The sequence below is a fragment of the Meriones unguiculatus genome, chromosome 9 (assembly GCF_030254825.1).
Source record: "Meriones unguiculatus strain TT.TT164.6M chromosome 9, Bangor_MerUng_6.1, whole genome shotgun sequence".
NCBI classification, from domain to species: Eukaryota; Metazoa; Chordata; class Mammalia; order Rodentia; family Muridae; genus Meriones; species Meriones unguiculatus.
This window is the reverse complement of record NC_083357.1, coordinates 61356354-61381716: the sequence shown is the minus strand read 5'-3', so window position 1 is coordinate 61381716 and position 25363 is coordinate 61356354. Positions and strand designations below refer to the sequence as shown.

The 25363-nt window shown below is 49.0% G+C and overlaps 2 protein-coding genes across 8 annotated transcripts in view; one reads left to right on the top strand and one right to left on the bottom strand.

Annotated features, from left to right (window-relative positions):
* The window catches only part of Msra (methionine sulfoxide reductase A), a 313853-nt gene extending 303145 nt beyond the window's left edge, over positions 1-10708 (top strand). For all 7 annotated transcript variants that reach the window (XM_060391311.1, XM_060391310.1, XM_060391312.1 and 4 more), the window contains one exon: positions 9933-10708. In XM_060391311.1, the coding sequence (XP_060247294.1) occupies positions 9933-10097 (165 nt within the window). In that variant the 3' untranslated portion in view covers positions 10098-10708. The remainder of the gene's footprint in view (positions 1-9932) is intronic.
* A 6439-nt stretch (positions 10709-17147) lies between these two features.
* On the bottom strand, positions 17148-24945 carry LOC110553600 (serine protease 52-like). The gene is given in 5 exon segments (XM_060390654.1): positions 17148-17423; positions 18227-18343; positions 19535-19826; positions 21035-21239; positions 24864-24945. Coding segments are annotated over 5 exon segments (972 nt in total).
* Between the last annotated feature and the right edge of the window lie 418 nt (positions 24946-25363).

Here is a 25363-nt window from a genome sequence, read left to right as displayed (position 1 = left end):
CTTAAACTTTCACCTTCTTGACCTCTTTTGGGCTTCTGTCTTGCATCTCTTCCACGAGCATGTATGTGTCGGCGGACCCTATTCACCATCCTCTCCTGATGCAATGCTTGGTTTCAGTGGAGGGGCAACTTTCCCCTTGACGCTACAGCTCATGACCCCAAGTCAAGGAAAGAGCAGGAGAGATGGTACCCTAGCATGGACAACACCTGTGCTCCAACACACAAAGAGAAACTCATGGCTCATGGCTTCTTAGCACGTAAGCAGGGGCCAGTCAGGGCCACATGGAGAGGAGTCACAGCTGAAGAGTGTCAGCGAAACGAGCAATATGGACTCACTGTGGAGTGACCTGATTTTAGAGTACTTGTATTATAGGTCAGTTGTTTCTCTCATTGCTGTGGCCACATGACCAAGTACCTGACAAGAAGCAACTTAAAGAAGGAAGGGTTTGTTCTGGCTGGGAACTGGTTTATCCTCAGTTCCAGAGGATAGTACCCACGGTACACCATGATGGGGGAGAAAGTTGCAGCATTGGGAACAGGAGGTAGCTGATCACATTACATCCAAAATCAGATAGAGCGACAGTCAACAGGAAGTGGGGCTGGGTGGGCCAAACTCAAGGCCCGCCCCCAGTGACCTACTTTCTCCAATCAAGCTTCACTGTAACAGTTTCACAACAATCCCAAATGGTGTCTCCTGCTGGGAACCCAGTGTTCAAACGTTTCACATTCAGACAACAGTACATGACTTCAAATGTCTACTTTTCAGAAGACATTTATGAGACAAAAAAAAGCATTGAAGTAGAACTCGGTAAGTATGACTTTAACGATAAACGTGCTGGTATAAAACAACAGAAACCAAGTCAGAAGAGTTAAAGGGAAACATGGAAACAATATCTCATCAAAAAGGAATATCAATAAGGAGGAAGAAATTACAAAACAACCGAGCATGGATGGTGATGCACCTCTTTAACCCCAGTACTCAAGAGGCAGAGGCAGGCAGACCTCTGTAAGTTTAAGGCCAGCCTGGTCTACGTAGCAAATTCTAGGACAGCAAAAGTTGATAAATTAAGACCCTGTCTCAAAAGCAAAGAGAAAAAAAAATGAAACAAAGAACCAAATCAACATTTTGGAAGTAAGCAGGACCAGGTAAAACAAAGCTTCAACCTTAAATAAAACTTCTCTAGAGGGAGAGGCTGAGTTGGCTGGAGAAAGGAATGAACTCAAAGATAAGTCAGCAGAGATTTTATAGTCCAGGAGACAAAAAAGGAGCAAGAATGGGCAAAAGGTGGTTATGTAAGTCTAAAAGTAGCCAGTTCTCCATCACTGTGACAAAGCACCTGAAAGGATCAAGTTAAAACACTGCAGGGTTATTTTGGTTCATGGTTTCAGAGTTTTCAGTCATGTTTGGTTGGTCTGTTGTGTTAGGCTTCTGACACATGGTGTCCAGGAAGCAAAATTATAAAGGAGGAATCTGATCATAATTGCCTTTTCCAGGGTACTCTGCCAATGACCTACCTCAATAGGTCCCACCTTCTAAAGGTCCCACCAGGTCCATAACCCCCTACGATGGGGACCAGATCTTCACATAAGATCTTTTGGAGAATATTAAAGATGCAAACTATAGCAACGCTAGCTGCTGCAGTATAAGCTCTAAGGCTCTGGCAGTCATGAGTCAGAGAAGGTTTCAGAGGGTTTCTCTAGGTTTGACTGTCTCATTTCACACTCAGAGAAACAAAGGCCCAGATGGTAAGCAGCAATCAACCAAAGCATGTAACGACTAGACACAGAGTCCATAAATGTTCTGTGACCCAAGACCCTCCTCACTTTATTGCTGAAAGTTCCGACGCCCAGGGAAGTCCCCAAGGCCTGGGAACAACTGGCACAGTTGGTCACTCTGTACTGTACAAATTGGGACCTGTCTCAGAGCTGCTGAGGGTCTAGCATGAGTCTAGCTCCTGGCTTTGCTGAACGCGCTACCCTGATCCAGCAGCTGCCATGATGCTTTGAGTCCTTTTCTATTCAGTCTCTTGGGATGAAGGATCTTTCCTTTTAATGAAATCTGCATTTCATCCCCAAGGTGAAAACCAGTGTCCTTGGCTCTTCTTAGAAAACAAGAAGTGGTTTCCTTTGTGTAATGAATGTTAGGAACATGCAAAAACAGAGGTTGTTCTTCACTGACTGCAGATACGGAAAAGCAGATCATAACCCCTAAAGATACATAAAGCAGGAGGTGGGAGGAGGGAAGGAGGGAAGAAAGGAGGGAGGGAGAGGAAGAGAGAAGTAAAAGGAGATAGAGAGTGGGAGAGGGAGAGAGGGAGGAAGAGAGAAAGAGAGGTTTCTCGTGCTACTGAAAGCCACAAAAGGAAATCTCCCTTAAGGACAAAGTCGTTTGAATTTCTTGTGACAACCAGCAGATGTCAATGGCAAGATCAAATTCAGAGAGGTCCTTGATCCTTGATCCCATGGTGAGTGTGAGGGGTTAGAGGCAGGCTGTGCAGTCTGTGACACTCAGCCATCCAACTGTGAGCCTTGTCCTCTGGCACCCAGCAGGAGGTCACTAGTCAGGGCTCGGAAAGTAGAGAAGGGACTTGGACCCTCTGATGCCTCAGGAGGATTTGGCATTTAGAAGATATGGGGGGAGATAGAGCCCTGAGACACACGAGAGGGCCACCCGTTTCCTCAGGGTCACCACTTTGGTTCAGTTACTTACAGACCTGGCTGCAGACAAGCAGGGGAGCCCCAGAGGCACCCACCACCCTTGCCTAAGTTCAGATCTCCCCATCTCTGCTGCAGTCTCCTCCTGCTTCTAGCCTCCCAGGCCTTTTCTCCTGGGGCTCCTGAGCCAGCCCATTTCCTGTTTATCCCTCCAATCACCAAGGGCTTGCCTTTCTCTCCCTCCAGGCTTTCCCGAACACTACCATTACAGGGTTACCCGCCTCCTCCTTGCCTTTGATCATGGCATTCTCCTTATCCAGGGAGGCCCTTCATTCCATCAGGGATGCTCTTTGACCATCCAAGTTCAGTCCTACATCTCCAACCTCGATGACCCTCCCCCACCTCCGCACCCCCAAAGGATGTTCTTTGTCTTTCAGGAATTTGCAGCTTTCCCTCTGCCTCAGGGTAGATATTTATGGTCATGGGACTGATACACAGGTCATCCCAGAAGTGGGGCGGGGCCTTGGAGAATGCTGGACAGAGCTATGAACCTGCCCCAGCAAGCTCTCGGATCTCTGCTACAGGCAACACGCTGCCAGTCACTGTGGCAGAGGGAAAAGGGACAAAGCCGATGCTGCTTCATAGATTCCACCTGGAAACCCCAGTTTGGCTCACAGTTCCTTGGTCAGTGCAGGTCTCATGGACAGCCTGAGTTCAGGACGGGGGTGAAGGGTTTGGAAGACCCCTCTTACTCTGTGCCACACTCCTCCCCAAGGGCAGGGTTTCTCAGACTGTCACAGCCACGTGGGCCCCTTGCAGGTTCTTTGTCTGTGTGTATGCGTGCATGTGTGTGCAGGTGTATATATGAAAGCCAGAGGACAGCCTTGAGTATCATTTCTTGGGTGCCGTCCACCTTGGGGTTTGAGGGTCTATCATTGGCCTGGAGCTCATCAAGCAGACTTGGCTGGCCAGCCAGTAAGCCCCAGGGCTCCATTTGTCTCCGCCTCCTCAGTGCCTGCATTCAAAGTATGGGCCACTACACTGGCCTTTTTCATGTGCGTTCAGGGATCACACTCAGGTCCTCATGCTTATGTGGAGGGACTTTACCAACGGAGCTATCTCCCCAGTCCCCTGACGATCATTTTTTTAAACCCAAGTTCCAATTCAGCGGGTCTGGCAGAGGCCCAAATGTAGGTTTCTAACAAGCGGTGGCCATAGTCCACACACTATGATGGGTCAGATCCTCACCGGCCAAGCGAACAGCTGTGGTCCTCTCATCCTCCCTTCTGGGTGGAGACAGAGCTCAGCCCACTGGATCTGCCCCTTTGCTTCGCAAGCCAACGGGTTAGAAGACCTTGGGAGGACAGAGGAGTAGTCATGAGAGCCATTTAGCTGTGTGGCAGAACTGCAGCTTGGGGGAAGGGCACCGCCCCAGAATTCAGCGTGTCCTCAGAAGCCAAGTCCTCCGATGAGGAGAGCTCTCATTTGCACAGGCAGGGCTTAGATTTAAGACAGAATTAGGTGTAAACATGCCATCTCCTTTTCTGCTTGCCCTGTGGAGGGTTTGCAAGGCAGAGAAGGGCCAGCACACTAGAACTCAGCCTTGCGGGGGCGATCAGGCATCTCTGGTCATTGTCTGTGACCTTGGGGACCTGTCCTTGCATGTGCCATGGCAACTGCTGGACTCATGGGTACAGAGCCATCCTTCTGCTCCTACAAAGCAGTCATCCCACTGTGGCTGGGCCACACTGGTAGGCAAGACTCCTCTCTAGCTGGTTGACCTTCCTGCTGTGTGCTGCCCTGTACCACAGACATGCAGACCCCCCTGCTCAGCTCAGAGTGGAAAATGGCTGCTTTTCTTGTTTCTAAGTAGTTTTGCTGAAAAGACATTTTAGCCGCTTCAGAACCTCCAGGCATTTTTCCCCCTCCTTCGTGTGTGGCACATGCGTGAGTTCCCATGTACGTAGCGCGTATGTGTGGAGGCCTGAATTTGACATAGGGTGCCTTTTTCAACCACTGTCCTCTTTATTCATCGCAAGTATCTCCCAGTTCAATCCAGAACTTGCCCCTCAGCTACTCTAGTTAGCCATTCTGCTCCAGGATCCTGTTTCTTCCTACCTAGTGCTAGCATTACATGTTCTGAGATTCTGAGCTGTGGTCCGTATGCCTGTGTGGCAAGTGCTTTAGCCACCGGTCCTGTCCCCTCACCCTGCTTCACAGACATTTTGACGTGTGGCATTCTGGCCATCTGGAAGCTTCCTGGAGACTGACGTCATTGACGGGGGCCCTGAAAGTGCTAAGCTTAAGCCTGAGCAAGGTGTGTCTCTGTGTTTGGGTGTGTCTGTCTGTGCGTCTCTATACGTCTTTCTGTGTGTCTGTATGTCACCGTGTGTCTCTCTTTGTGTGTGTGCCTGTCTCTGTGTGTCTGTGCGTATGTGTGTCTCTGTGTGTCTGCCTGTGTGTGTCTTTACATGTGTGTAGGTCTTCCTGCGTGTGTGTCTGTGATTGTGTGTATGTCTGTGCATGTCTGTGTATGTCTCTGTTTCTCCGTCTCTCTCTCTCTCTCTCTCTCTCTCTCTCTCTCTCTGTGTGTGTGTGTGTATGTGTATGAAAGACACACCATAGTACAGAATTCAGTGGAACTGGGTCTGAAAGAAAATGAAGTGGTCTCTAAGCTCAGAAGCAGAAGGAAGATAGAAACAATCAGGCGCTGCACCCAGTATAAGCTCTTGAGCCACTAGAGGGCAGACTGAGGAATGGACACCCCACCCCACCCACCCACCTCCCACTCCCCATCCCCCATCCTGCTGGAGCCTTTTCCTTTAAGGCAAGAGAGGTCAGCCCCCCTAGAAGTCCGACCCCAATTTCCTATGGATCCCAAACTGAGCTTGTGTTCTAGATTTCATACTATTAAAATGTTTAAGTGAGCACTGCTTAAATACATGGCATATATTTTACAAATAATGACATACAAATCTAGCGCTTAAAGCCTAAATTCCTTTAGTTGGTAGAGATGGAGTTTGGATCCAACTTAATGTCACCTTCAGTAACGGAAGGGTGAGGAAGTTTGAGTGGCAGGTGCCCCCCTCTTTCCTGGTGCGTCTGTTTCTCTTCATAAGCGCCTCAGACTGTGATGGGGATTAGGGTCATCTGTTCTGAAAATGCTTGTCAGTGATTGGCTCTGCCTGCACAGTTGAGGTCAGGGCTGGCTCTGGGGCCAGGCATACTTCTAGCTGGGCCTGTGGCTGCTCCACATGGCCTGAGCTGAGGGGTCTCTGGCCTGCTTTCCCAGGGATGGAGGGAGAGGGTCATTTCTATGCAGTGTACCAAGTATACTGGGCACTTGGGGGATGCCAGTGACTAATGGTGAGCTTATTAGAACGTTCACAATAAGCATAATAGCCATATTTATCTGTTAATTTTATTAAAAGGATAGCTTTCCCAGGCAGACCTTGAAGGTCAGATGGGCCCACTGTGCCTCTGCTGGACACTTCCTTACATCTGCTATGCTCATAGGGGCAGCTGGGGCTGGGGCCATCTGTCTGGGCCCGAGGTCACTGCGGTCTGGAGGAACGCCCCTCTACATCTCACTGTTGCCTGCTCATATACTCAGATACAAAAGAGGGGAGCATGTGGAGGAGGGTCATTCTCCTTCAGGAGGGTGAGGGGTGAGCTGGCTTCCTTCCAGGGTGAAGACTTGGCAGGGCTGTACACTTCCTGTGCACATCCTCCTGTCGCACCCTCAGGAGAGCAGTGAGCCTGGCATGGGACCCACTGGACAGACAGAAAAGAGCCCCCTCCCAGTGGGACCTGCAAGAGAAGGAAGGCCCAGGAGGCTTCCTGGGTTACATCAGAAAAGGGAAGTAAGGGCTGTAACAAAGGTAGGGCTGAGCCCTTCCTTTAGGGGACCTAGAAATGTCCTGAGCCAGGTGTCACTTCAATTAGGGTGTTTAAGGTTGAATTCTTGCCCTTACATCATACACACACATGCAAACAACACCAGAAAGGGAAGAAAAGAGGAGAGAGAGAGAGAGAGAGAGAGAGAGAGAGAGAGGGAGAACACAAAGCAGTCATGGAGTCAGGGAGATGGTAGATGGGAAGGGAGTGGGAGTGGTCCGGCAAGATGGCACTCTCCTCCTGAAGAAATGGCCCTGGCAGAGGCCTGTGGCCCGAGGATAGCTGTACCTGATGAACCAGGCTGGGGCTGCCTGCAAGTCAGGGGCAGGGGTTAGTCCAGCACAGGAACCTGGCACATCTGAGCCAGCCTCGTCAGTCTTCCTGCCCAGGACCCATTTCGGTGCCAAGAGGTGGCCAGTAGGGCCTGAAGGAAGCACCAGTCTCCTAGGGTGGGTGGGGCTGCTGCAAAGAAGGTGGCCGGCAGTCTTCTCAGGATTGCTGCCTTTGGCTTCCAAGAGGTTTTACGAATGAAGTTTCTGCCATCTTGTGGCCAAGACTGGTACTACCTGAGTCCCAGTCCTGCTGCCTTCCCCTTGCTCCCCAGCACTGCCCAGCTGGTGTGCACTAGGTGGGAAAGGTAGCCTGTGAGAACAGGAGGGTTCAGAGAGGCCTCTCCCGACAGCCCAGCCTCACAGAGATTTCAGAAGGCCCCTCGTGTGGGATGGCCACTCTTTCACACGAGGACCATCCTTGTGAAAAACAGAATACAGTATGAAAAAGAGTCGGCCGTGTAGGAGGAGGAGCCAGGCCCTGTCCAACTTCCCAAGAGCAGACCCTCCCAAAGGAGGCCAAGAATAGACACCTGTGTGACCTGGGAAGGGGAGAAGGAAGCAGAGGACTCCCCAACCCCCTTGACTACAGTGTGGCAACATGGTTGAGGTCAAAACAGGAGTTTCTTTCCAAAGAGCATGAGGCCTGATAGACAGGTTCAAGGTTCAAGCTAATCAGATGGCTCTGCAGTGAGAACACAAGGCTCTCTGAGGGCCAAAGTGTGTGTGCTTCTGGAAGGTATGTGCCTTTCTGGGCAGTGACCAAGAAGGTGTGAATGTCACCCGCTCAGGCCTTTGACTCAAGTGTGTAGACACAGGCACAGAGCTCTGTTGGAGTCGCAGAGCTCTGACCCCCTTTGGTTGCCTTGGGCCAGGAATGTCAAACTCTTCTTTCTGCAAACTCTCTGCCACCTGGAGCAGAGAGTATAGTTGTGGCGTGGGGTTGCCCTTTACTGGAATATCCCATCCTCGCCACCACCCTGTTCCCCAGAACTAGCTGCACATCCAGACGCTGGTGACGAGTCGATGGCCTGTGCTACTCCTACACACTCAGGACACACCCATCCTCCCTGCAGTGAGGTTTCTCTGTCTGAGGTAGCCATGTCAGCAGCTGCCAGCCCAAGTCCTCATCCTCCCGAGGCTCCCCTTCTCTGAAAACTCAGGTACCAGATGGTGAGCTCCACCATGGAGCAGAGAACTTTCAAGGTATTCCAGAGAAGGGGTTTGCAGAGGGGACTGAGCCTCCGCAGACTCCTTTGAAGGGCAGTCAGAGCTCAGAAAAGCACTAGATTCCAACATGTGGAGTCATCACCCAGCCACAAAAACTTACTGCCACAAGGCCTCAACTGCCCACAGCCCAGGAACAAAACCCCCTCACAGGTGACCAGGAGATGTGACAGAGTCACAGGTGAGCCTGCTTGGTGAGCCTGCTTGGAGGCGCCTGCACCTGTCCTAATGGCCAGGCCTTGGGAAGCTCGACCTTTCTTTGTGTCAGCCACCAGATTCTACTTTGGTTTCCCCCATGAATGGGAAAGAAAGTGGGTGGGCGCTGGCATTAGAACCTGGGCGGTGTGGTCTCCAGGTAACCTGCCTCCGTGGGCCTAGACCACCCAAGCCTGTCAGGGATCTGGGCGCATGATCTCACACGCTCTTATATGGTTGGTGACAACACAAGGCTTTTTCCGGTGGCTGCCGTGAGCTGGAAACTAACACATGAAGTCTTTGCCTGAAAGTCTTTGCTGTGACTCACATCAGTCATTTTACCAGCATGTAGTAAACCCTCAGCAATTGCTAGTGTAAAGAATAAGTTTAAATGGATTTAGAATGATTTCTTGCTCTCGTTTCTAATGCCAAAACCACAACGATAACGAAAACAAAAACAAACAATAAACCTGGCTGCCTCTGCATTTTGAGGTCCAGCTGCAGGCCTTGAGGCCTTGACAAGGACATTAATCCTCACTCTTTCCAGGCCCTCTTGGCCTTAATTCAGTGATTTTGCCTCTTTGTTAAGAGGGCTAAGCAGAGGAAGCCTGAAGTAGTGAGTGGGGCAGAGGTAAGATCCATTAACTGGCAGTTTTGATGCTTCACCTCAGACAGGCCAGCAGCCGCCTGGCCCACACCTCATCAGAACCCAGGCTCCACCGCTCTAATGCCTTACGCTTGAATACTTCAGGGTAACTGGCAGCAAGATGGAATAGGAACACAGCTGAAATCCAAAAGGGAAAAAGGCAGGGCTGAGATCCACAGGGAGCAATGTCTGTTTCCTAATCTGTCTCCTGCCCCAAATAGCTCTGCTCTCCTCCTCCACTTTATGTTGACGTGTTTCCTGCCTGTGGAAGCAGATGCCACCAAGACTCAAACTGGGTCACAGAGGGCCCTGATGGGCTGACACAGGCCCACAGGCCATGTCCTCCTCTGACTTGGATGTCCAGGTTCCAGGCCCAGAGCTCAGTGCATAGATTCCAAGAACCACAGAACATAAATGCTCTGCAAAGCAGGAGTGGGAGGGGCCTGTCCCTGAGCTGGGCACAGTGCCCCTGGCTTGCTTGTCTTTCTGGTGCTCTTTCCTCGTGGACAACCAGGGAGCCCACGGGGCCCTGCTGCTACCCTGGAGGAGGTTTGGTACTGCCTTCCAAAAGCAGAACTCCTGTCAGCTACAGGGCAGCGAGCAGAACATAATTATACAAACAAACGTTGACTCATAGGCTCTGAAGCAAGGAGATCAGGGTACTTTGCTGTCAGGCCGGGCAGCCGAAGTTCAATCATTGGAATCCCCGTGGTAGAAAGAGAACACTAACTTTCCCAAGTGTACATGCACACACGCACACACATACAAATAAGTAAGTAAATAAACAAACAAATACATGCATGGTCAGTTTCAAGACTCAGTTCACCCAGGCAGATTGATAAGTACCCATCTAGAATTATACCAGGGAAAGGGTAGAGCCAGCACATGACCTAAGCTATGTGTTCTCCTACTGGCCATACTCCTCCTGCGCTGGAGTCCTGTGTCCAACATTAGGTCCTGAGGTCTCTCCCTCTCTCTCCACAGGTTCTTTCGAAGCATGGCTTTGGCCCCATCACCACCGACATCCGAGAGGGACAAATGTTCTACTATGCTGAAGACTACCACCAGCAATACCTAAGCAAGAACCCAGATGGCTACTGTGGCCTTGGGGGCACCGGGGTTTCCTGCCCAATGGGCATTAAAAAATAATTTCTCTCCATGAAGTTGGCCCTGGAGGTTCCAGCAAAACCGTGGTTGCTGGATGGGAGAGGGCAGCAGCACTGCTGTGATTCACGCCGGCCACCTCCTGAAGAGCACACACCACACGGGCATTTACACGAATCTGGGTGTAATTGGGGTTTGATTTGCAGGAAGCATTATGACAAGCTGGTACGACGTGATCTGTCTTCTGATCAGTCCAGGTGGGGGGTAGCTGGCAACATTTCAGTGGGTCCTTTGGGATCTAAGTGGAGATAATGAATGCCCTGTGTCCACCTGCCCAGGCTAGAAGAGATGTTGAAGGTTCTGAAACAGGGAGACGGCAGGAGAACACAGGGTATTGGGACTCCATGGTCTGTGCTGACATACCTCAGCCCCTCCCCTGCCCTCAGATGCCCAATTCATTAATGTCTACAGGCTCCATGAATCATTTGCCGAAACGCTCTGCTCTGCTGACTCTAGGCATGTGTGAAGGGTTTCTCTCCCTCCTCCATTCCTCTCTGTGCAGAGGAAAGACATGAGTGACCTTTATGAATTCTAACATTCTGCTTACAGCTATGAAAAAGATTGTTCTAATAAAAATCTACGGTTCAGTAACAGCAGCCGCCTGCTGTGTGTCTGTCTCTCCTTGTTCAGGAAGGATATTTGGAATTATTGTAAAGCCACGTTAAGAGCACAGGAGGAAAACCAAAAGCAACATCAAACCCTCCTGATTTTTTTTTTTTTTTTTTTTTTGCCTAAATGGGAAACATGATTAAAAATTTTGGCAAGTGTGCACACCTCTGGCTCTCTGTGGCTTTAGTAACAAATAGTTGGACTCAAGGTGCCCGCCACACGTCATGTCAAGGACAGTTGTACTTGGAGAAGACACCTTCAGTCTTTGCCCTTGAAGAAAAAAGGCTAATGAGTTCTTGATGCAGGATAGAGAGGTACATAAGAAAGGTGCTGGCTCTGAGGAACATGGAGCTGTGTGCAGGGTCATGTCAGCTAGGTGGGTCCACCACAGCCCCCATAAGGGGGCAAACTTAGCGTGGAATGGCCTATCACATGTAGCAGTCTTCCGGTTGAGTGTGTGCTAGGAACACTCCCCCACACCACCACCACACACACACACACACACACACACGCACACACACACACGGGTCAGACGTAATAGCCAGCAGCTGTCAGCTCCTCATCGTGTATACTTCAGCTAATAGGAGAAAAGGGTTTCTAGGCAGGAGGACCATAAATACAAGTGGTCATGGCAGGAATGGAGAAGCTGAAGGCCAGTGGGACCTGAGCCTGCAGAGGGATGCCCTGTAGGGGCTGTACAAGGTGGGCAGAGCTGGCTCAGGAAAGATCATTGAGAAGCCCGAGAATGGGTGGCACTAAGCAGTTCGGACTCCTTTCTCTATTTTAACTTGGGTACAAGCGAGCAGGGTGTTGTTAGCACGTGAGGGCAGAGATCTGGGCCGGGGAAGAGTGGGTGTTTTTGGCTTCGTTGTGGAGATGTGGAAGAAGGCAGTTGAGCTGCAGATCTGCGGCTTGGAAGGAACGAGAAAATGGTAAATTTGAGAGTGATCTGCATGCAGATGCTGTGGAACCATTAGAGCTCATGTGGGAGAGATGGAAGGGAGAGGAGGCTGAGGAGTGAGGCCCCCTAGGGACGTCCAGAGATATGTGATCAAAAGAGAATCGGAAGAGCTTGGGAAGTGACACTCGAGGTTGGCTGTGAAGGGAAGGTGTCCTCCAGGGAGAAGGCCCAGGGCCCTCAAGGCATTCCAAGAGAGCACTGCTTGGGCCTTGCCCTAAGCCTTCCACGGGAGGAACTGAGATTTTTGCCATGCTGACTCTGCTCTGGGCACTGAGAGTCTGGGTACTCTTAGAGTTGCAGACTGCTGGTAACAGACATGAGTCCCAGGAGGACCACTGGATAGAATCATAGACATTTGGGGTCTTGCTTTAGCTCTGTCTCATGGGACTTGGGATATCTGACTCTCAAATCTGAGGCATTTCCCCACTCCCTGGAGACCCCAATCCATCTACCATAGCTCTACTTTGTAACATCTACTTTATGTACACATGTTTTCATGTCTTGAACCAGAAAACGCACCCATCCAACTCAGTCTCCTCGACTTGACCTTCTGTCTGTACCCTCATCCATCTTGGCCTTCTCCTAAGAGTATGCTTGTCCATACATGAATAAATGCTGACTTTGCATGCCCCAACCACTGCTTTTATTGGATGCCGACATTCCAAGCCACTATCTACCTGTCCTCATCACCACAGGGCCCACGACACTTCTCCTAACCCTCCCCATAGCTGTGCAGCCTGCCTGTCCTGACTGGCTCATCTCTTCCTATAGAAACTGCAATAAAGTCACCCGTTGTCCACCCTTCCTCTGCCTCAGGACAGCCTGGTGCTTCTCCAGGCAGGTCTCCATGCCTAATCTGCCTACCTCCGCTGGGATTCAAGGCGTGCATCACCACACCCACCTGAAAAGTGGTCGTTTTTCCCTTTGTTAGGATTTGGTTTTATTTTATGTGTGTGTTTGCTTGACTGTGTGCCTATCTTGAATGTATTCGAACGTACTGAGACTTCTTTTGTGGACGTGAGTATCAGCTGCTGTGGCGTGTCATGTTCACCAGAGAGTGATGGGTATTTTGTAGTTGCCGGTGGAATAATTCACAGAGTACAGCAGAGTCATTGGATGGTGTGGTCCAGGCCTTCTCTCTCACTACCAGTGGTCTATACCTGCCTGCCTCATCGGGTGAGAGAGACGTTGCTATCTCCAGCTTCTATGGTGGGTGGGTTTGTTTCTTCATACAGTTTCAACGGTTTTGCTTTGTGGGTTTGGAGGTTCTGTCACTAGGTGCAGAAACATTTACGATTTTCGCAGCCTCTTGAGGTAAGGACCCTCTCCGTCCCTAGCAGTGATGCCCTTCTATTAGACATCCTCTTGGTCGCATGTTAGCGTGGTCCCCCTGCATTTATGTTGTTCACTGGTGCCGTGCTGGTCTTGGTTATCAGCCTCACCTGGAGCGGAGGCCATTAAGAAACAAGCTTCTGAGCACCCGTGAGGGGTTTGCTTGGCTAGAAACGTTCATTTACCTACATAGCCAGCATTTCTCCTGTTCTTTATTCTTTGGTTGGCTCCTATTTCTGTTTCTATCCCTCTGCTTGCATGATTCGGTCCTTCCTGGAGTGTACTGATAGATTCATTCTGCTTTTGCACATCTGGGGAAGTTTTCATTTCACTTTATCAGATACATTTTTGCCTCGTGTGATTTTTCTTTCTTTTTTTTTTTTTGTCAGTAATTTAAAGTTGCTTTTTCACAGTCTTTTCCTCTCCTCGGACACACATAGTTTCCAGGGGGAATCTGCCGCCATCCTTTCTCTGCTCCTCTGTAGGCGGCGGGCATCATTTTTCACTTATCTGTTGCTTTTAGCATTCTCGATCAAGTAATTTGATCATACTGTGTAAAACTGCGCTGCTGCGAGAGAATCTGTTATTTAAAATAGGGCGGTTGCAGATTACGCATTTGTAGTTTCCCTGTGTTGGTTTGGTTTTTTTGTTGTTGTCATTTTGTTTGTTTTTGCTTTGTTTTGTTAACTTGACTTATGCCGGGAAGAGAGAGCCTCAGTTGAGAAAACATCTCAATCAAATTCGCCTGCTGGCAAGTTTGTGGGACATTTTAAACATTGATTGTTGATGCGGGAGGGCACAGCCCCACTGTGAGACGTGCCAACCCTGGGAAAGGTGGTCCTGGGTTGTATGCGAAAGCAGACTGAGCAGGCAATTAGGAATAGGCTGGTAAGCAGCATTCCTCCATAATCTCCCGCCTCCAGCTTCCTTCCCTGACTTCCCTTCATGACGGAGTGTAAGCTATAGGTTGAAATAAACGCCTCCTACACACCCCAAGTTGCCTTTGGTCACAGTGTTTATCAGAGCAATAGAAAGCAAACTAGGACACAAGTCTTCAAAATCTGCCGTTGGTAGAACAGTTTTCACAAGACAAACCCACCCCTTCATCTCATCTCTTTCTCAGTAGCCAACCGGCTAATCTGTCTTATCTGGGCCTTGATTAGGGCACTTGCCATGCTTGCCAGTGTTATTAGATATTAGGGCTTCAGTCTCCTTTGTCCCAAATCAGAGGATGGATAGAGGCTCACATTTCCATGTGAATGCTTAAAACATGTGTTATGGGAACAGGCTGCTGTGGAAAGGAGCTGTACATTTCTCAGAAGGCTACAATTCTCTGCTCTGTTTAAAGAGTCAGTAAGTGTGCCATCAATCCTGTTTGAAGGCACACACCCAGGACCTGCCCCTAGCCCTTTGTCCCAGATGAAATTAATGACATTGGAATTCAGTCTCTATCATCTTGTGCTCAAATACCCCTAGCAGACTTGTAACAAGAAAGAATTAGGACACAGCTCAAACACAGAAGTGGAAAAAGAAATGGGCCGAAATCCACAGGGAGAGCTTTCTTCTTCTTCATCTGTCTCATGGCCCAGATAACTCAGCTCTGCTCCCTGGCTGTGTTTATGTGCTACCTTTCTTCCCCTTATCAACAGACCGGTGGTCCTAAACTAGGTCAGAGAGAGTGGTGATGGGTTAATATGGCCCTCTGACTCTGTCATTCTATGTCTTCATGCCTGCCTGCAGTCCCTAGCAGGATTTCTGTGCCATATCAGGGTGATCCCTGACCCCCCCCCCCCAGGACCAATAGGCTCCTGGATTTATCTCTCCAGAACAAAATTCTCAGATCCCAAGCTGGAAGGAGTCAGGGGGTCCTTGACTGTTCTCACCTCTCACAGTCCCAGGTCCTTCTCATTACCCTACAGCACTAACAAACAATATCAGAAGAGTTCTACATTTGTCACAGCAGCCAGAAAGACATACTGGTCTTCCAGAATGTCCATTACACGAGGGGCCTGTTTCAAACTGGAACCTACAAGTTCAGATTTGGGGGTCAGGTCTTGGGACACAGATCAGCAGCGGAGTGCCTGTCTACCATGCATGAAGTCTGAGATTTGATCCTCAGCACCAAATATAGGTCTGAAATGCCTATAATCCCAGCACCCCAGAGGTTGAGGCAGGAGAATTTCTACCAGTTTGAGGCTAGTCTGTGCTACATAGTAGGTTCCAGGCAGAGGCACCACAGCATGAAACCATCTTAAGAAAAATAAAAAAAGGCTAAAACAACAAATGAAAACCAGACAAGATCCAGGTCAAGGCTCCTAGGACAATTCAGACTGCAGAGCTGTAATGCAGAGAGGAGAGGTTTTTCAGGCCAAACAAACCTTATTCCAAAAAACAGCCATGAAGGAAAGTCAGTGGAGCAGTGGGTGGTAGAGTGGGGCCAGACTGCCCCAGACTGTTCCATTCCTCTCCAGAGCTCAGTGTTGCCTTTCCGGTCCCAGGTAAAGCATGCAATACCTCAATCCCCCTCCTTCCTTACCTGCTGTTAATACTTCAGGTACAAGCTTTCCTTCTCCTCAAGATGCTCAAGAGAACAGATAACACAGACTAAGTCTGGTGTTTGAGAGGGGCTGTTATACAAAAGACTCCCTCAGGAGTAATGTAGCAAAAGTCCTGGTGAGCACAATGGACTCGAGGGTAGACCATTTTTGCCTTTCTGTTGGAGTTTTAAAAACTAAGCCTGCAGGCTGGAGAGGCAGCTCAGTAGTTCCAGCTAGAGTGGATCTTTCTACTTTTAATGATCTGTGTTTAGGGTGGGTCTCCTACCTCAAACGATCTAATCAATAAAAATTTCTCACAGGCATGACCAGCCACTCCGGCTTTGGTTAATAGCAGATGTAGTCAAGTTGACAACCAAGAAAAGCCATCACAGGCGGGGAAAGAAATTCTAAGGAGCTTTCTGGAAACAAAGTTGGCTGAAGGAAAAGGGGAGTTGAAAGCGTTTTTGTTTTCATGAGCTACCTGCTGTGACTTTTTCCAGAGAGATATAAAATCAGTATCTGCCAATTTATAATGGGCATTCACAAAGCCAAAGACTGACTCACTCAAGTTCATTTTGACAGATGAGATGAATTTATCAGGGGTGATTTATGGAGCAGAGGATGACCATGAACAGCTAGGTGTATTTTTCCCAAATCATGGCCCCAACTCTCTCTCCTATGAAACTCCTGCCTTATATTGTTCTAAGTTTACAGAATTCCTTGGTTCACGGTGCTCCCTGGTGTTGTTAAAGGGTCAGAGGCAGAGGCTCGGAAAACATGAGGCACAGACACGGCAGACTTTGGGAAAGTTCTGTGTTTGTATATACCTCACCTTTGTTTTCTTCAGGGATTCTTCTGGTTTTGATGAATACTGTCCATTGTGGAGAAGACTGTTTCTTCTGTAGCCTGGCTCACAGGACAGTTAGACAGTAGCTTGCTGAAAGATAGACAGTTATTCCCATTGTGTGACTGCTCCACAGATAAAGGCTACAGGTGTATGAGAGAGGAGTGAGTGAACTCCCTGCCTCAAGGGTCCTTAATTGCCCCTCTTCCTAATGGACTAAACGTGAATTTCTGGGATTCTTGATCTCATCAGAGAAAGAATTCAAAGGTGGACACAGTGAGCGTGCTCAAGAATGAACAGTTGCCCCATGATTCCTTTTCGGTCAGGTTTTATAAGGGTGTCATCTTTGTGTCTTCAGGCTGGTTTTATGTCTTCTCTCTAATTATGTGGAATTCTCCTAGAATCCAGCCCGTGTATCACAGATTCTTCCCATATGGCAGGCTGGGAGTTTTTGAGCTTGTGGGGTCCATACAGGACTGTCACGGTGCATGCGGTGGATGGCACTGGTTTTCCCCAAGGTTGGTTGGTTGATTTGATTAATTTCCAAGCTACTTTTCTTGGCCAATTATGTACCGACTGCCTGACTAGCTCCACTATCACCCCTTTTAGAAAGAGACTCTGAATGCTTGGAGAGGACTCACCCTGCTTTCCAGTCCCATTTGAAACTCCTCGGTGAGCCCCAGGTTTATCTGGTACCCTCCTATAGATGGGTAGTGAAGGACATTTGGTTTTGGAGTCAGAATCATGTTTAATCACCAGGTTAGAAGAATCGTCACAGAATATAGTAACAAGATAACCCAGCAAGAGACTAACAAAGGGCACACAGAGTCCTGTGTGTACACATAAGGCTTCCCTTCCTTTGCGGTCTCTTCACTAATCCACTTCAGGTAGCGTGTCACCTTGGTGTAGACTCCGGGAAAATTCTCCTTGCCACAGCCCACGCCCCAGCTGACAATGCCCAACTGGTACCAAGTGCTTTTGTTTTTGCCTTTCTTTTTGTTGCAAACCAGACCTCCTCCGCTGTCACCCTAGGAAAGAAAAGTTGTTGGGAAGTTGAAGGGCAGTAGGAAGCTACTCCCCTAGCCTGCTGAGGTGCAGGTATCTTGACCAAAGGTACTGAAGGGTTCCTGTGATGGCAGTTTCTGTCTATTACTCAGGATTCCAGCCATGCGGCTGGGACTGTTTGCATAGGTAGCAAACAATGTCCTCAAAGGCAGTTGGATGAGTGACCACCATTCAGTCCACTATCGATGAACATATCATTAGTTTTTAACGTATCGAAAGCTCGTGCTTTCCCCATGAATTCTTTTTTCTACCAGCCCAGCACTCTCTTATTTTGCTCTCAGTTGCAAAAAGTGAACAAAATAAGCAAAAATCCATCATGACTCTTAAGAAGCCGTTGGTGGAAATCTACCAGGTACACAGGCATATATCTAACTAGATATGTGGCAAATGCAAAAGGAAGAGTATTGTGTTAAAAACCATAAAATGTACTCAAATAATCTCAAATGACGTAGGAAAAAAAATAAATCACAAGCCACACTCATAAGGGAGAAGATCCCCTCAGCCCAAGGCAGAAGTTAGAGCAAGGGCCACACCAGGAGCTAGTGCCCATAGCTACCCCCCTACACACACACACAGCTGGGAGGGTACAGGCCTTGCCCACATCTTGATATGGGGCTTATGTGATCCTGAGCCTTGATCATGTATGTTGGTTAAAGCTACCCAGCTTGTGGTTATTTGTTACAGAGGCCCCAGGGAACTTCTGTGGTATCTCATCCCTTGGACAGAAAAGCCAGCCACCCTCCTCAGGCAGAGCCTAACCCATTACCTGGCAGGCATCTTTCCCAGCCCTTCGAGACCCAGCACACAGCATATTTTTGGTAAACACAGAACCAGCAAAGCCACACCTGTCAGATCTAAACAGCTCCACTTGGACTTTCTGCAGCTTTGGAGATATGGTTTGTGGTCCACCTGACCCAGAGGAAAAGCAAAGGGAGAGCAGAGCTTTAGTTAAAACGGCCCCTTTCAGTTGAGTGCCAGCACCCACCACATCACCCCCATGACAAGAGAACTTCTGTTCACTCAAAGACCCATCAAACTTGCTATGAATGCTGGAGAGGAGGAGGTGTCTAGAAGACGGTCAAGATCACCCAAGCATCCATAGTTCCCTAGGACTAGGTGCTTGCTTAATCTCAGCCTGAGTTTAGCATCTTCCAATTCTCTAATAGGCACAAGCCCCAGCTGGAGGCCTGGAAATGTGCTTTGTTTGAATCCATGATGGTCAAGAGAACCCAGGCAGATAGAGGGTCTTGTATCACTCTAGGCCCCTTGAGACATTCACCGGGAGCCAGGGATGGGGGGGGGGAGCTCACTTCCCAGGCTGTAGATGCTTTCTTTCTCTTTAGGTATTGCTGAATCCTATGTCTAGGATGCTTCCAGAACAGAGAAAAGGTCAAGGCATGTGTGTTGAATGACATTTGAGGACTTTAGAGTTAAGGACTTTTTTTCCCCCTTTTAAGCTAAGAAAAGTCATCAGAGACTGACTCCCACCCAGGTTGGAACTTTGGAACAAAACACAGGCTCAGCCATGTGAGGGCCTTCGTGGAGGAACAGCCACGGCCTGCAAAGTGGTTCCTGCCGACTTGTTTATGGGGCAAGACATGCTTACCAAGAATATGGACAAAAGGGGTCAGTTTGCAGGCGTGGCTGGGAAGGGGTCTAGGGGTGGACTGCAGCTTGCTTCTACGAAGGACGCTTTACGCGCAGTGAAATTTTCCTTGTCCTGGATCTGTGGCTGTCAGGTTCTTAAAGACTTGTTTGTAGAAGATCAACACCAGCACCATCATCTGGAGCCGAGGGAGTCCACACTGCCACCCTGTGTCCCTCCAGAGTCCTTCAGAATTCGACTGTGTGACCATCTGACCTTGATCTCCCCCCAGGTTCTCTCCAAGGTTCATGTTCTAGAGCGTAAGTACGCAATTCACTCCAGGCCCCAGAAGTCTCATGAAGCCTCGCTGCTTGGAGGACTGAGGATAAGGTATGCCATGAGCCTTCAGTGAGAACTGAAGTCACCAGATCCACCAGGCAGAATTTCAAGGGCCAGCAGAGCTCCTATAGTTTTCTAACTCTTCTGAACATCAGCCTCATGCCACCCTGTATACCCAACCCGGAATCACTCACTGGTAGTGGTAACGCCCCATCCTGTCACCCAGCAGTTTCTCCATGCCAGTATGTCAGAGACTTCTGAAACGCAGATGGGTACCCTGTTGATACTCAAGTTTAATGGGGATTTGAGCAAGAGCAAAGCTATGTCATTGTCCAGGAACCAGCTATCATACCCCGGATGCATAATCAGCTTGTCCACTTTCTTATACTCCAGATTTTTGGTGGTGAGGTCATCTGTGTTGCAAATGATCTCCAAGTGAGCGCTCGTTTAAAATAAAAAGAGAGACAAGGTAAATAACAGAAGTGGAGAGGGGGAATCCTTAAGTCAAAAGTCATTCTGTCACCAGGGGCTGTGGCTCTAAGTAGTGAGGGGCTAAAGGCAGCTGAACAGCCGGAGGCAGATCTGTGTTCCGGCTCTTAGCCTGATGATCTTACTTGGATAAACTAGTGTCTAGGAAGCTGGGGATGGGAGCGGGCAACAAGGTGTCATTCTTGATTCTCAACAAGGCCTGGTGTGATTTTTAGAGCAGAAGTCCAGGGGACTCAGGACTTGTACACAAGCCCAGAGCTGGTGATGTGTGTTCAAGGGCTAGAGCCCCAACCCTCACACACCAATGACTCCAAAATCTCCCCAACACTGTACTCACACATCGACCACTGGGTCTCCAGCAAGAGCAGACAATTAGTGATAAACTTTATTTTTGTCCATTTAGAGTCCCTGTTCATTTGTCCTTAAGACAAGGTCTCTCTATGTAGCCTAGGTTGGCCCTTGACAAGTCATCCTCCAGGTTCATCCTCTAGAGTGCTCAGTGACAGGCATGCACTACCACAACCAGTTAGGAAAAGTGTTTACTAGAGGCCAGAAAAAATCCCAAGATGCAAAGCCTGCAGCACACAACAAGAGGTATTGAATCCTGGGAGAACTGCCCACTTCCCAGAGGTCGGGTGGAATACTCAGCCATGAAGGCCATTTTAGCACCTGATAGCATCCCATGGCTTTTTGAATGAAGTTCAAGGGTCATTAGCATCTAGGACAAGCATTCAGCTACAGTGGTCATAAAGAAAATTCCAAGTTAAGCCTGTTGGCACAGGCCTACAGGGTTAGCTGCTTGAGAGACTGAGGCAGGGGAATTACAAATCCAAAGCCTATCTGAGCTACAGAATGAGTTTAAGGCCTGACTAGAAACTTAGGGAGACTTTGTCTTAAAATAAAAAGCAATGGATCTCTAAGTCAAGGCCTGTCTAGTCTTCAGAGCCAGGACAGTCACAGCTATACAGAGAAACTATCGATATAGGTAGATAGATAGATAGATAGATAGATAGATAGATAGATAGATAGATAGATAGATAGATAAGAAAGCAAAAGAAGGCTTGAACTGCAGAGAGCACCTGCCTAACGTGGTCCCCTGGGCTCAATCCCTTGTGCCTCTACCCACATCCACCTTCGCCCCCAGTGTCTATGTATACTTACTCCTCTAAATTGTTGAAACAATGGGATGCTGTTAGGACCCACCACTCGCTGAGAATAGTTCCCCCACAGAGATGATCACGGTGATCCATAATCCCCACATTCCACGGGAAATCTGAGATGCTTGCAAATTCCCCTCCCACGATAGAAGAAATGTTCCACGGTTGAGATCTGGCACTTATTCTCGTTTTTCTCTGGCCACATGTCACTAAAGGAAATGAGAAAGAGACAGAAAGTTCTAGGGCTTAGGAGTCAAGTGTGGGGGTCTCAGAAAAAGCTTAACTGCAGGCCTGTTCTCCCCATGCACATGAGCAGCGGGGATCAGCAAAGGGACATCAGGAGGGAGCCACAGACGACTCCAAGTGGACCACATGCCTCTCTTGGACCCTGCCACACAGCGTGGGGTGCACCGCCATCATTTGCTCCTTGGAATGATGTCATGAGGCCTGGAAGAAGAGAGACTCAAAGCCACACGGTGGGCAGCTGGATCTCGCTATTTCCCTTAGGTCTGTACAGTGTTATCCCTTTCTTATGTTTGTGCCTCACCGTCCCCTAGGAAAGTGCCGTGGGTCTGGTGTAGCACTATGCATGGACCCTCCAGACATCAGAGAATAAGTTTCCAGAAGAAGATGGCTCGGTCCCACCTGCTCTCCAGTTCCTGTCCTGATTTTCCTATTGTGATTAGGGAATAAAGCCTTTGTGCAACTTTAAACTCCAAAGATCATTCCAAATCTCCCCATAAGAGTTTGACGTTTCCTTTGTGACAGGGTTATGTTGACATCTTTTGATGCCTTTTCAGTATTATTTCATTCCTCCCCCCTTCTCCCGTTCCTGTTCTCGTCCTCCTTTTTCCTTCCTCATTTTTCTCTACCTTTTCCACCTCGTCTTCCTCCTGCTTTGTACTGTGGTGGCTCAACCCCTGGGCCTGGCACACACTGAGCAAACATTCTACCGCCAAGCCCACCCACACCCTTCCAGTATTATTCCAATTAAGAGAGACGTGAATGCAACGAAATCTACAGTATGGCATACTGTTTGCAAAGCACCGTCCTGTTTTGCCTTACTGCCCTATTTTAAACAGCGAAGCCTGAGGCTGAACATTGCGCCAAAGCCCAACAGCTACTCTAGAGCAGGGATAAGTCGGGAGCATGGGTGACGGTCTAATGACAATGGCATTCACACAATTCGTACAGGAAAATATAGCAATATTTCTATTCCAGCGTCCTCCAGTCACAATCCCATACCCACGTGACACCTTAGCCACCACCCTGCGTTATGCTCTCTCACGCTGCCATCCCACAACTCCACCACATCCGTCCCGCTAACACCCCTGTGGCCACAGACCTCTGGCACACACCACCCCATGCCATACAGCCTATCCATACAATATCACTTCACACCCGATCCCTACCCTGGCCATCAGCCGAGAGCTCTGTGAGCAAACAACTACAACCCCCGCAAGGTCCCACCACATAACCCACCGCCGTGTACCACAGACCTTTACCACATGTCTAGCACCACACAACCCCACCACGAACACACACATGACACCACAGACCACTACCACACAAACACACACCTGGAGCACTCATTACCATTGCCAACCCTGAGTCACCACCTCGCACCACCCTGCACCCACGACCAGCCATTGCTCCTCTGTCTTTCTGTTTCTTTTCCAACACCACAGGCCTTCTTTCATTTCCCTAGAGGTGACCTGCAGCTTCCTACCTCAAGGTCTTCCCTTTTTCTCCTCCCTGATCTGTGCCCCTGTGAATTCTTGATATTTTAAGGCTTATCATAAAGGGAGTTTTGCTGATCTGGGCAACATTGAGATGGGAGAAGCTGGAGTTTGAAGCTTGGTTACAGAAGTATGGTGTGTGTAGGGGGTGTGTGAACTCATATGGCCTCTATTGAAGTATTATTTTTGTATTAGGAATTCTCCTCAGAATGCCAGCGACAGTCAGCAAATGTTTGAAAACTCTTGATGTCTGCTTCTCTCATTAGACTCTTAATCTCCGTGTGGGTAGGAGTCATATGTGACTAATTCTTAAGGCCACACCACCTAGGCAAAAGGCTGGTATGTTGTAGAAACCCAAAGCACAACAACAGAATAAACAGATATATTGGGTGATGGTGTAAACTGGATGGGTGGGTAGATGGAGTCAGTGGGGAGATGAGTGTATAGATGGGTGGATAATTAGGAATGATCTTAGTATCCGTGGGAAAATTCCTTGAACCACCCATGGCATGAACAGGGGGTCGGGGATTGAGGAGCCTCTGTCCAAAGGCATCAACCCTTTGAGTTATCCAAACCAGGAAGCCAGAGTAGAGAGAGAAGGGGCGATCAGCAGAAGAGTCATCACATCCGAGGGACGCCTCTCAGAAGCAAATGGAAAGAATCATCTGAAGTCGTGGCAAGGCAGTTCGCAGCTGCAGAACTGAGTAGTGACTGACAGTGGTATGCACTGCACTGTGGAGAGACACGATTTTGCTAGATTCAAGCCCTCAAACTGATGCATCGCTATCACTGTTAAGAACAGACAGGGCTGGGGAGATGGCTTGGTCAGTAAAGTGCTTGACATGCAAGCATGAAGGCCAGACTTAGCTGGGCATAGCAGTGGGCTCCCTCACTGGGGAGGTGGAGACCAGCAGATCCCTGGGACTTTCTGGCCAGTCTAGAGGAACCAGAAGTTCAGCATACTGACAAAGATTAGCATATCTGGGCCCTGCAAGTCTCTTATCTCTACACGGAGCCCTCTTTCCCCTCACTCCAACCAATTTTTACTGGCCTATTTGCAATGTATTAAGCTCTATCTCTGTGCCGAGTCTTTGCATTGTGTTTGCAAATGTGCCTCACCATCAAAAATAGCAGGTGCAGGAAGGCTCTACCTGACTGTACAATTTCGTCAGCTCCTCCCAGGTTTTCCACGACACCATTGTACAAGAAACATAACCAACAAGTTTCACTCGAGGATTTTGTTGTCATACTGGGGAACTGAATTTGGGGTTTCTTGCATGGTAGGTAAGCACTCTTCCAGTGAGTGGATATCCAAGGCCCCGTTTCACTTTTTTTTGGGGGGGGGAACAGGATCTCATTAAGTTGTTTAAACTACTCTTGAACTCACTCTGTAGCCTAGGCTAGGCTTGAATCGGAGATCCTCTTGACTCCTTGGTAGCTAGATTAGAGAGGCCTGGACCAAGCATCCAGTTCTTGTGTTTATGTTTAAGGCTCATCCTCACCATCACCTTGCCGAAAACTCTCTGTCCTTCTCTGCTGTAAATGCAGTTTCTAAAAGAGCACACCCTGTGTCTGGGATTTGAAATTTGTTGACCAACCCATTGGCCCCGGCTACATAGGCTCCCTGCCCTCAAGCAAGATCCCATCACTGGGGGTACTGACACCCCACCTTGCCTGGGTGCTGTAATGTGGTGGCTTTCCATTAGGCCCTTCAGAAGTTTTTCAGCATGGTGGACTTAATCCTTCCTGATGTGGCCAGTAGGCATTACTGGCAATAGCTGATAAATAATAGCTGATAAATGTACTGGTGTGGCCACTCACTCTGGGAAACTCTAGTATCTACAGATGGCAAATCACACACACACACACACACACACACACACACACACCAGGTTCTCTCTCCAAACAACTTTAAAGGGAAGGTGTTACAAGAATCTCACTGATCATTTGGTTAGGGACTTGCTACCTAGGATCCCTAGATCCTTCCCCTCCAACTACGGCATCAGGACCCCTTGGGAACTTGTCTTTGGAACTAGCTCCCATATGATTCCACCACCCCTTGGAGACTGAGCCACAGGGTCCCCAGAAACCTACATGCCAGTGAGCTATGTGCCCAGGGCAACAGGAGGGCCAATGGCAGCAACAGCCCTGTTCTTCCACCCCTCCATCTTTTCATCACCTTGGGCTGCATATCAGCACCGGGGGAGCTTCAGCTGAGGCAAGTGGATGCAGGGTGGGGTCTAGAAGACCACTGAGATCACAATGGGCCTGGGTTGGCCATCCTAAGCAGCAGGTGGACTCCCAAGTCCTGCAGGAAATGGAGGATAGGGAAGGTGGGATGATGAGGGAGACAGGAAGTAGAGTGTGTGTGTGTGTGTGTGTGTGTGTGTGTGTGTGTGTGTGTGAGGGGGTGCTCCAAAAACAGTGGCACTCCCACAGTGGAGCTGATGGAAGCCGCAGGACGCAATTTCTGAAAGCACAGCATTTGTTAATGAGAAGGAACCTGAGGTGTGTGATACAGATAAATCAAGTGACAGCAGAGATACCAGTGCACACTCTATGGGAGAGAGGTCATGTCACCAGTAGGACCAGTA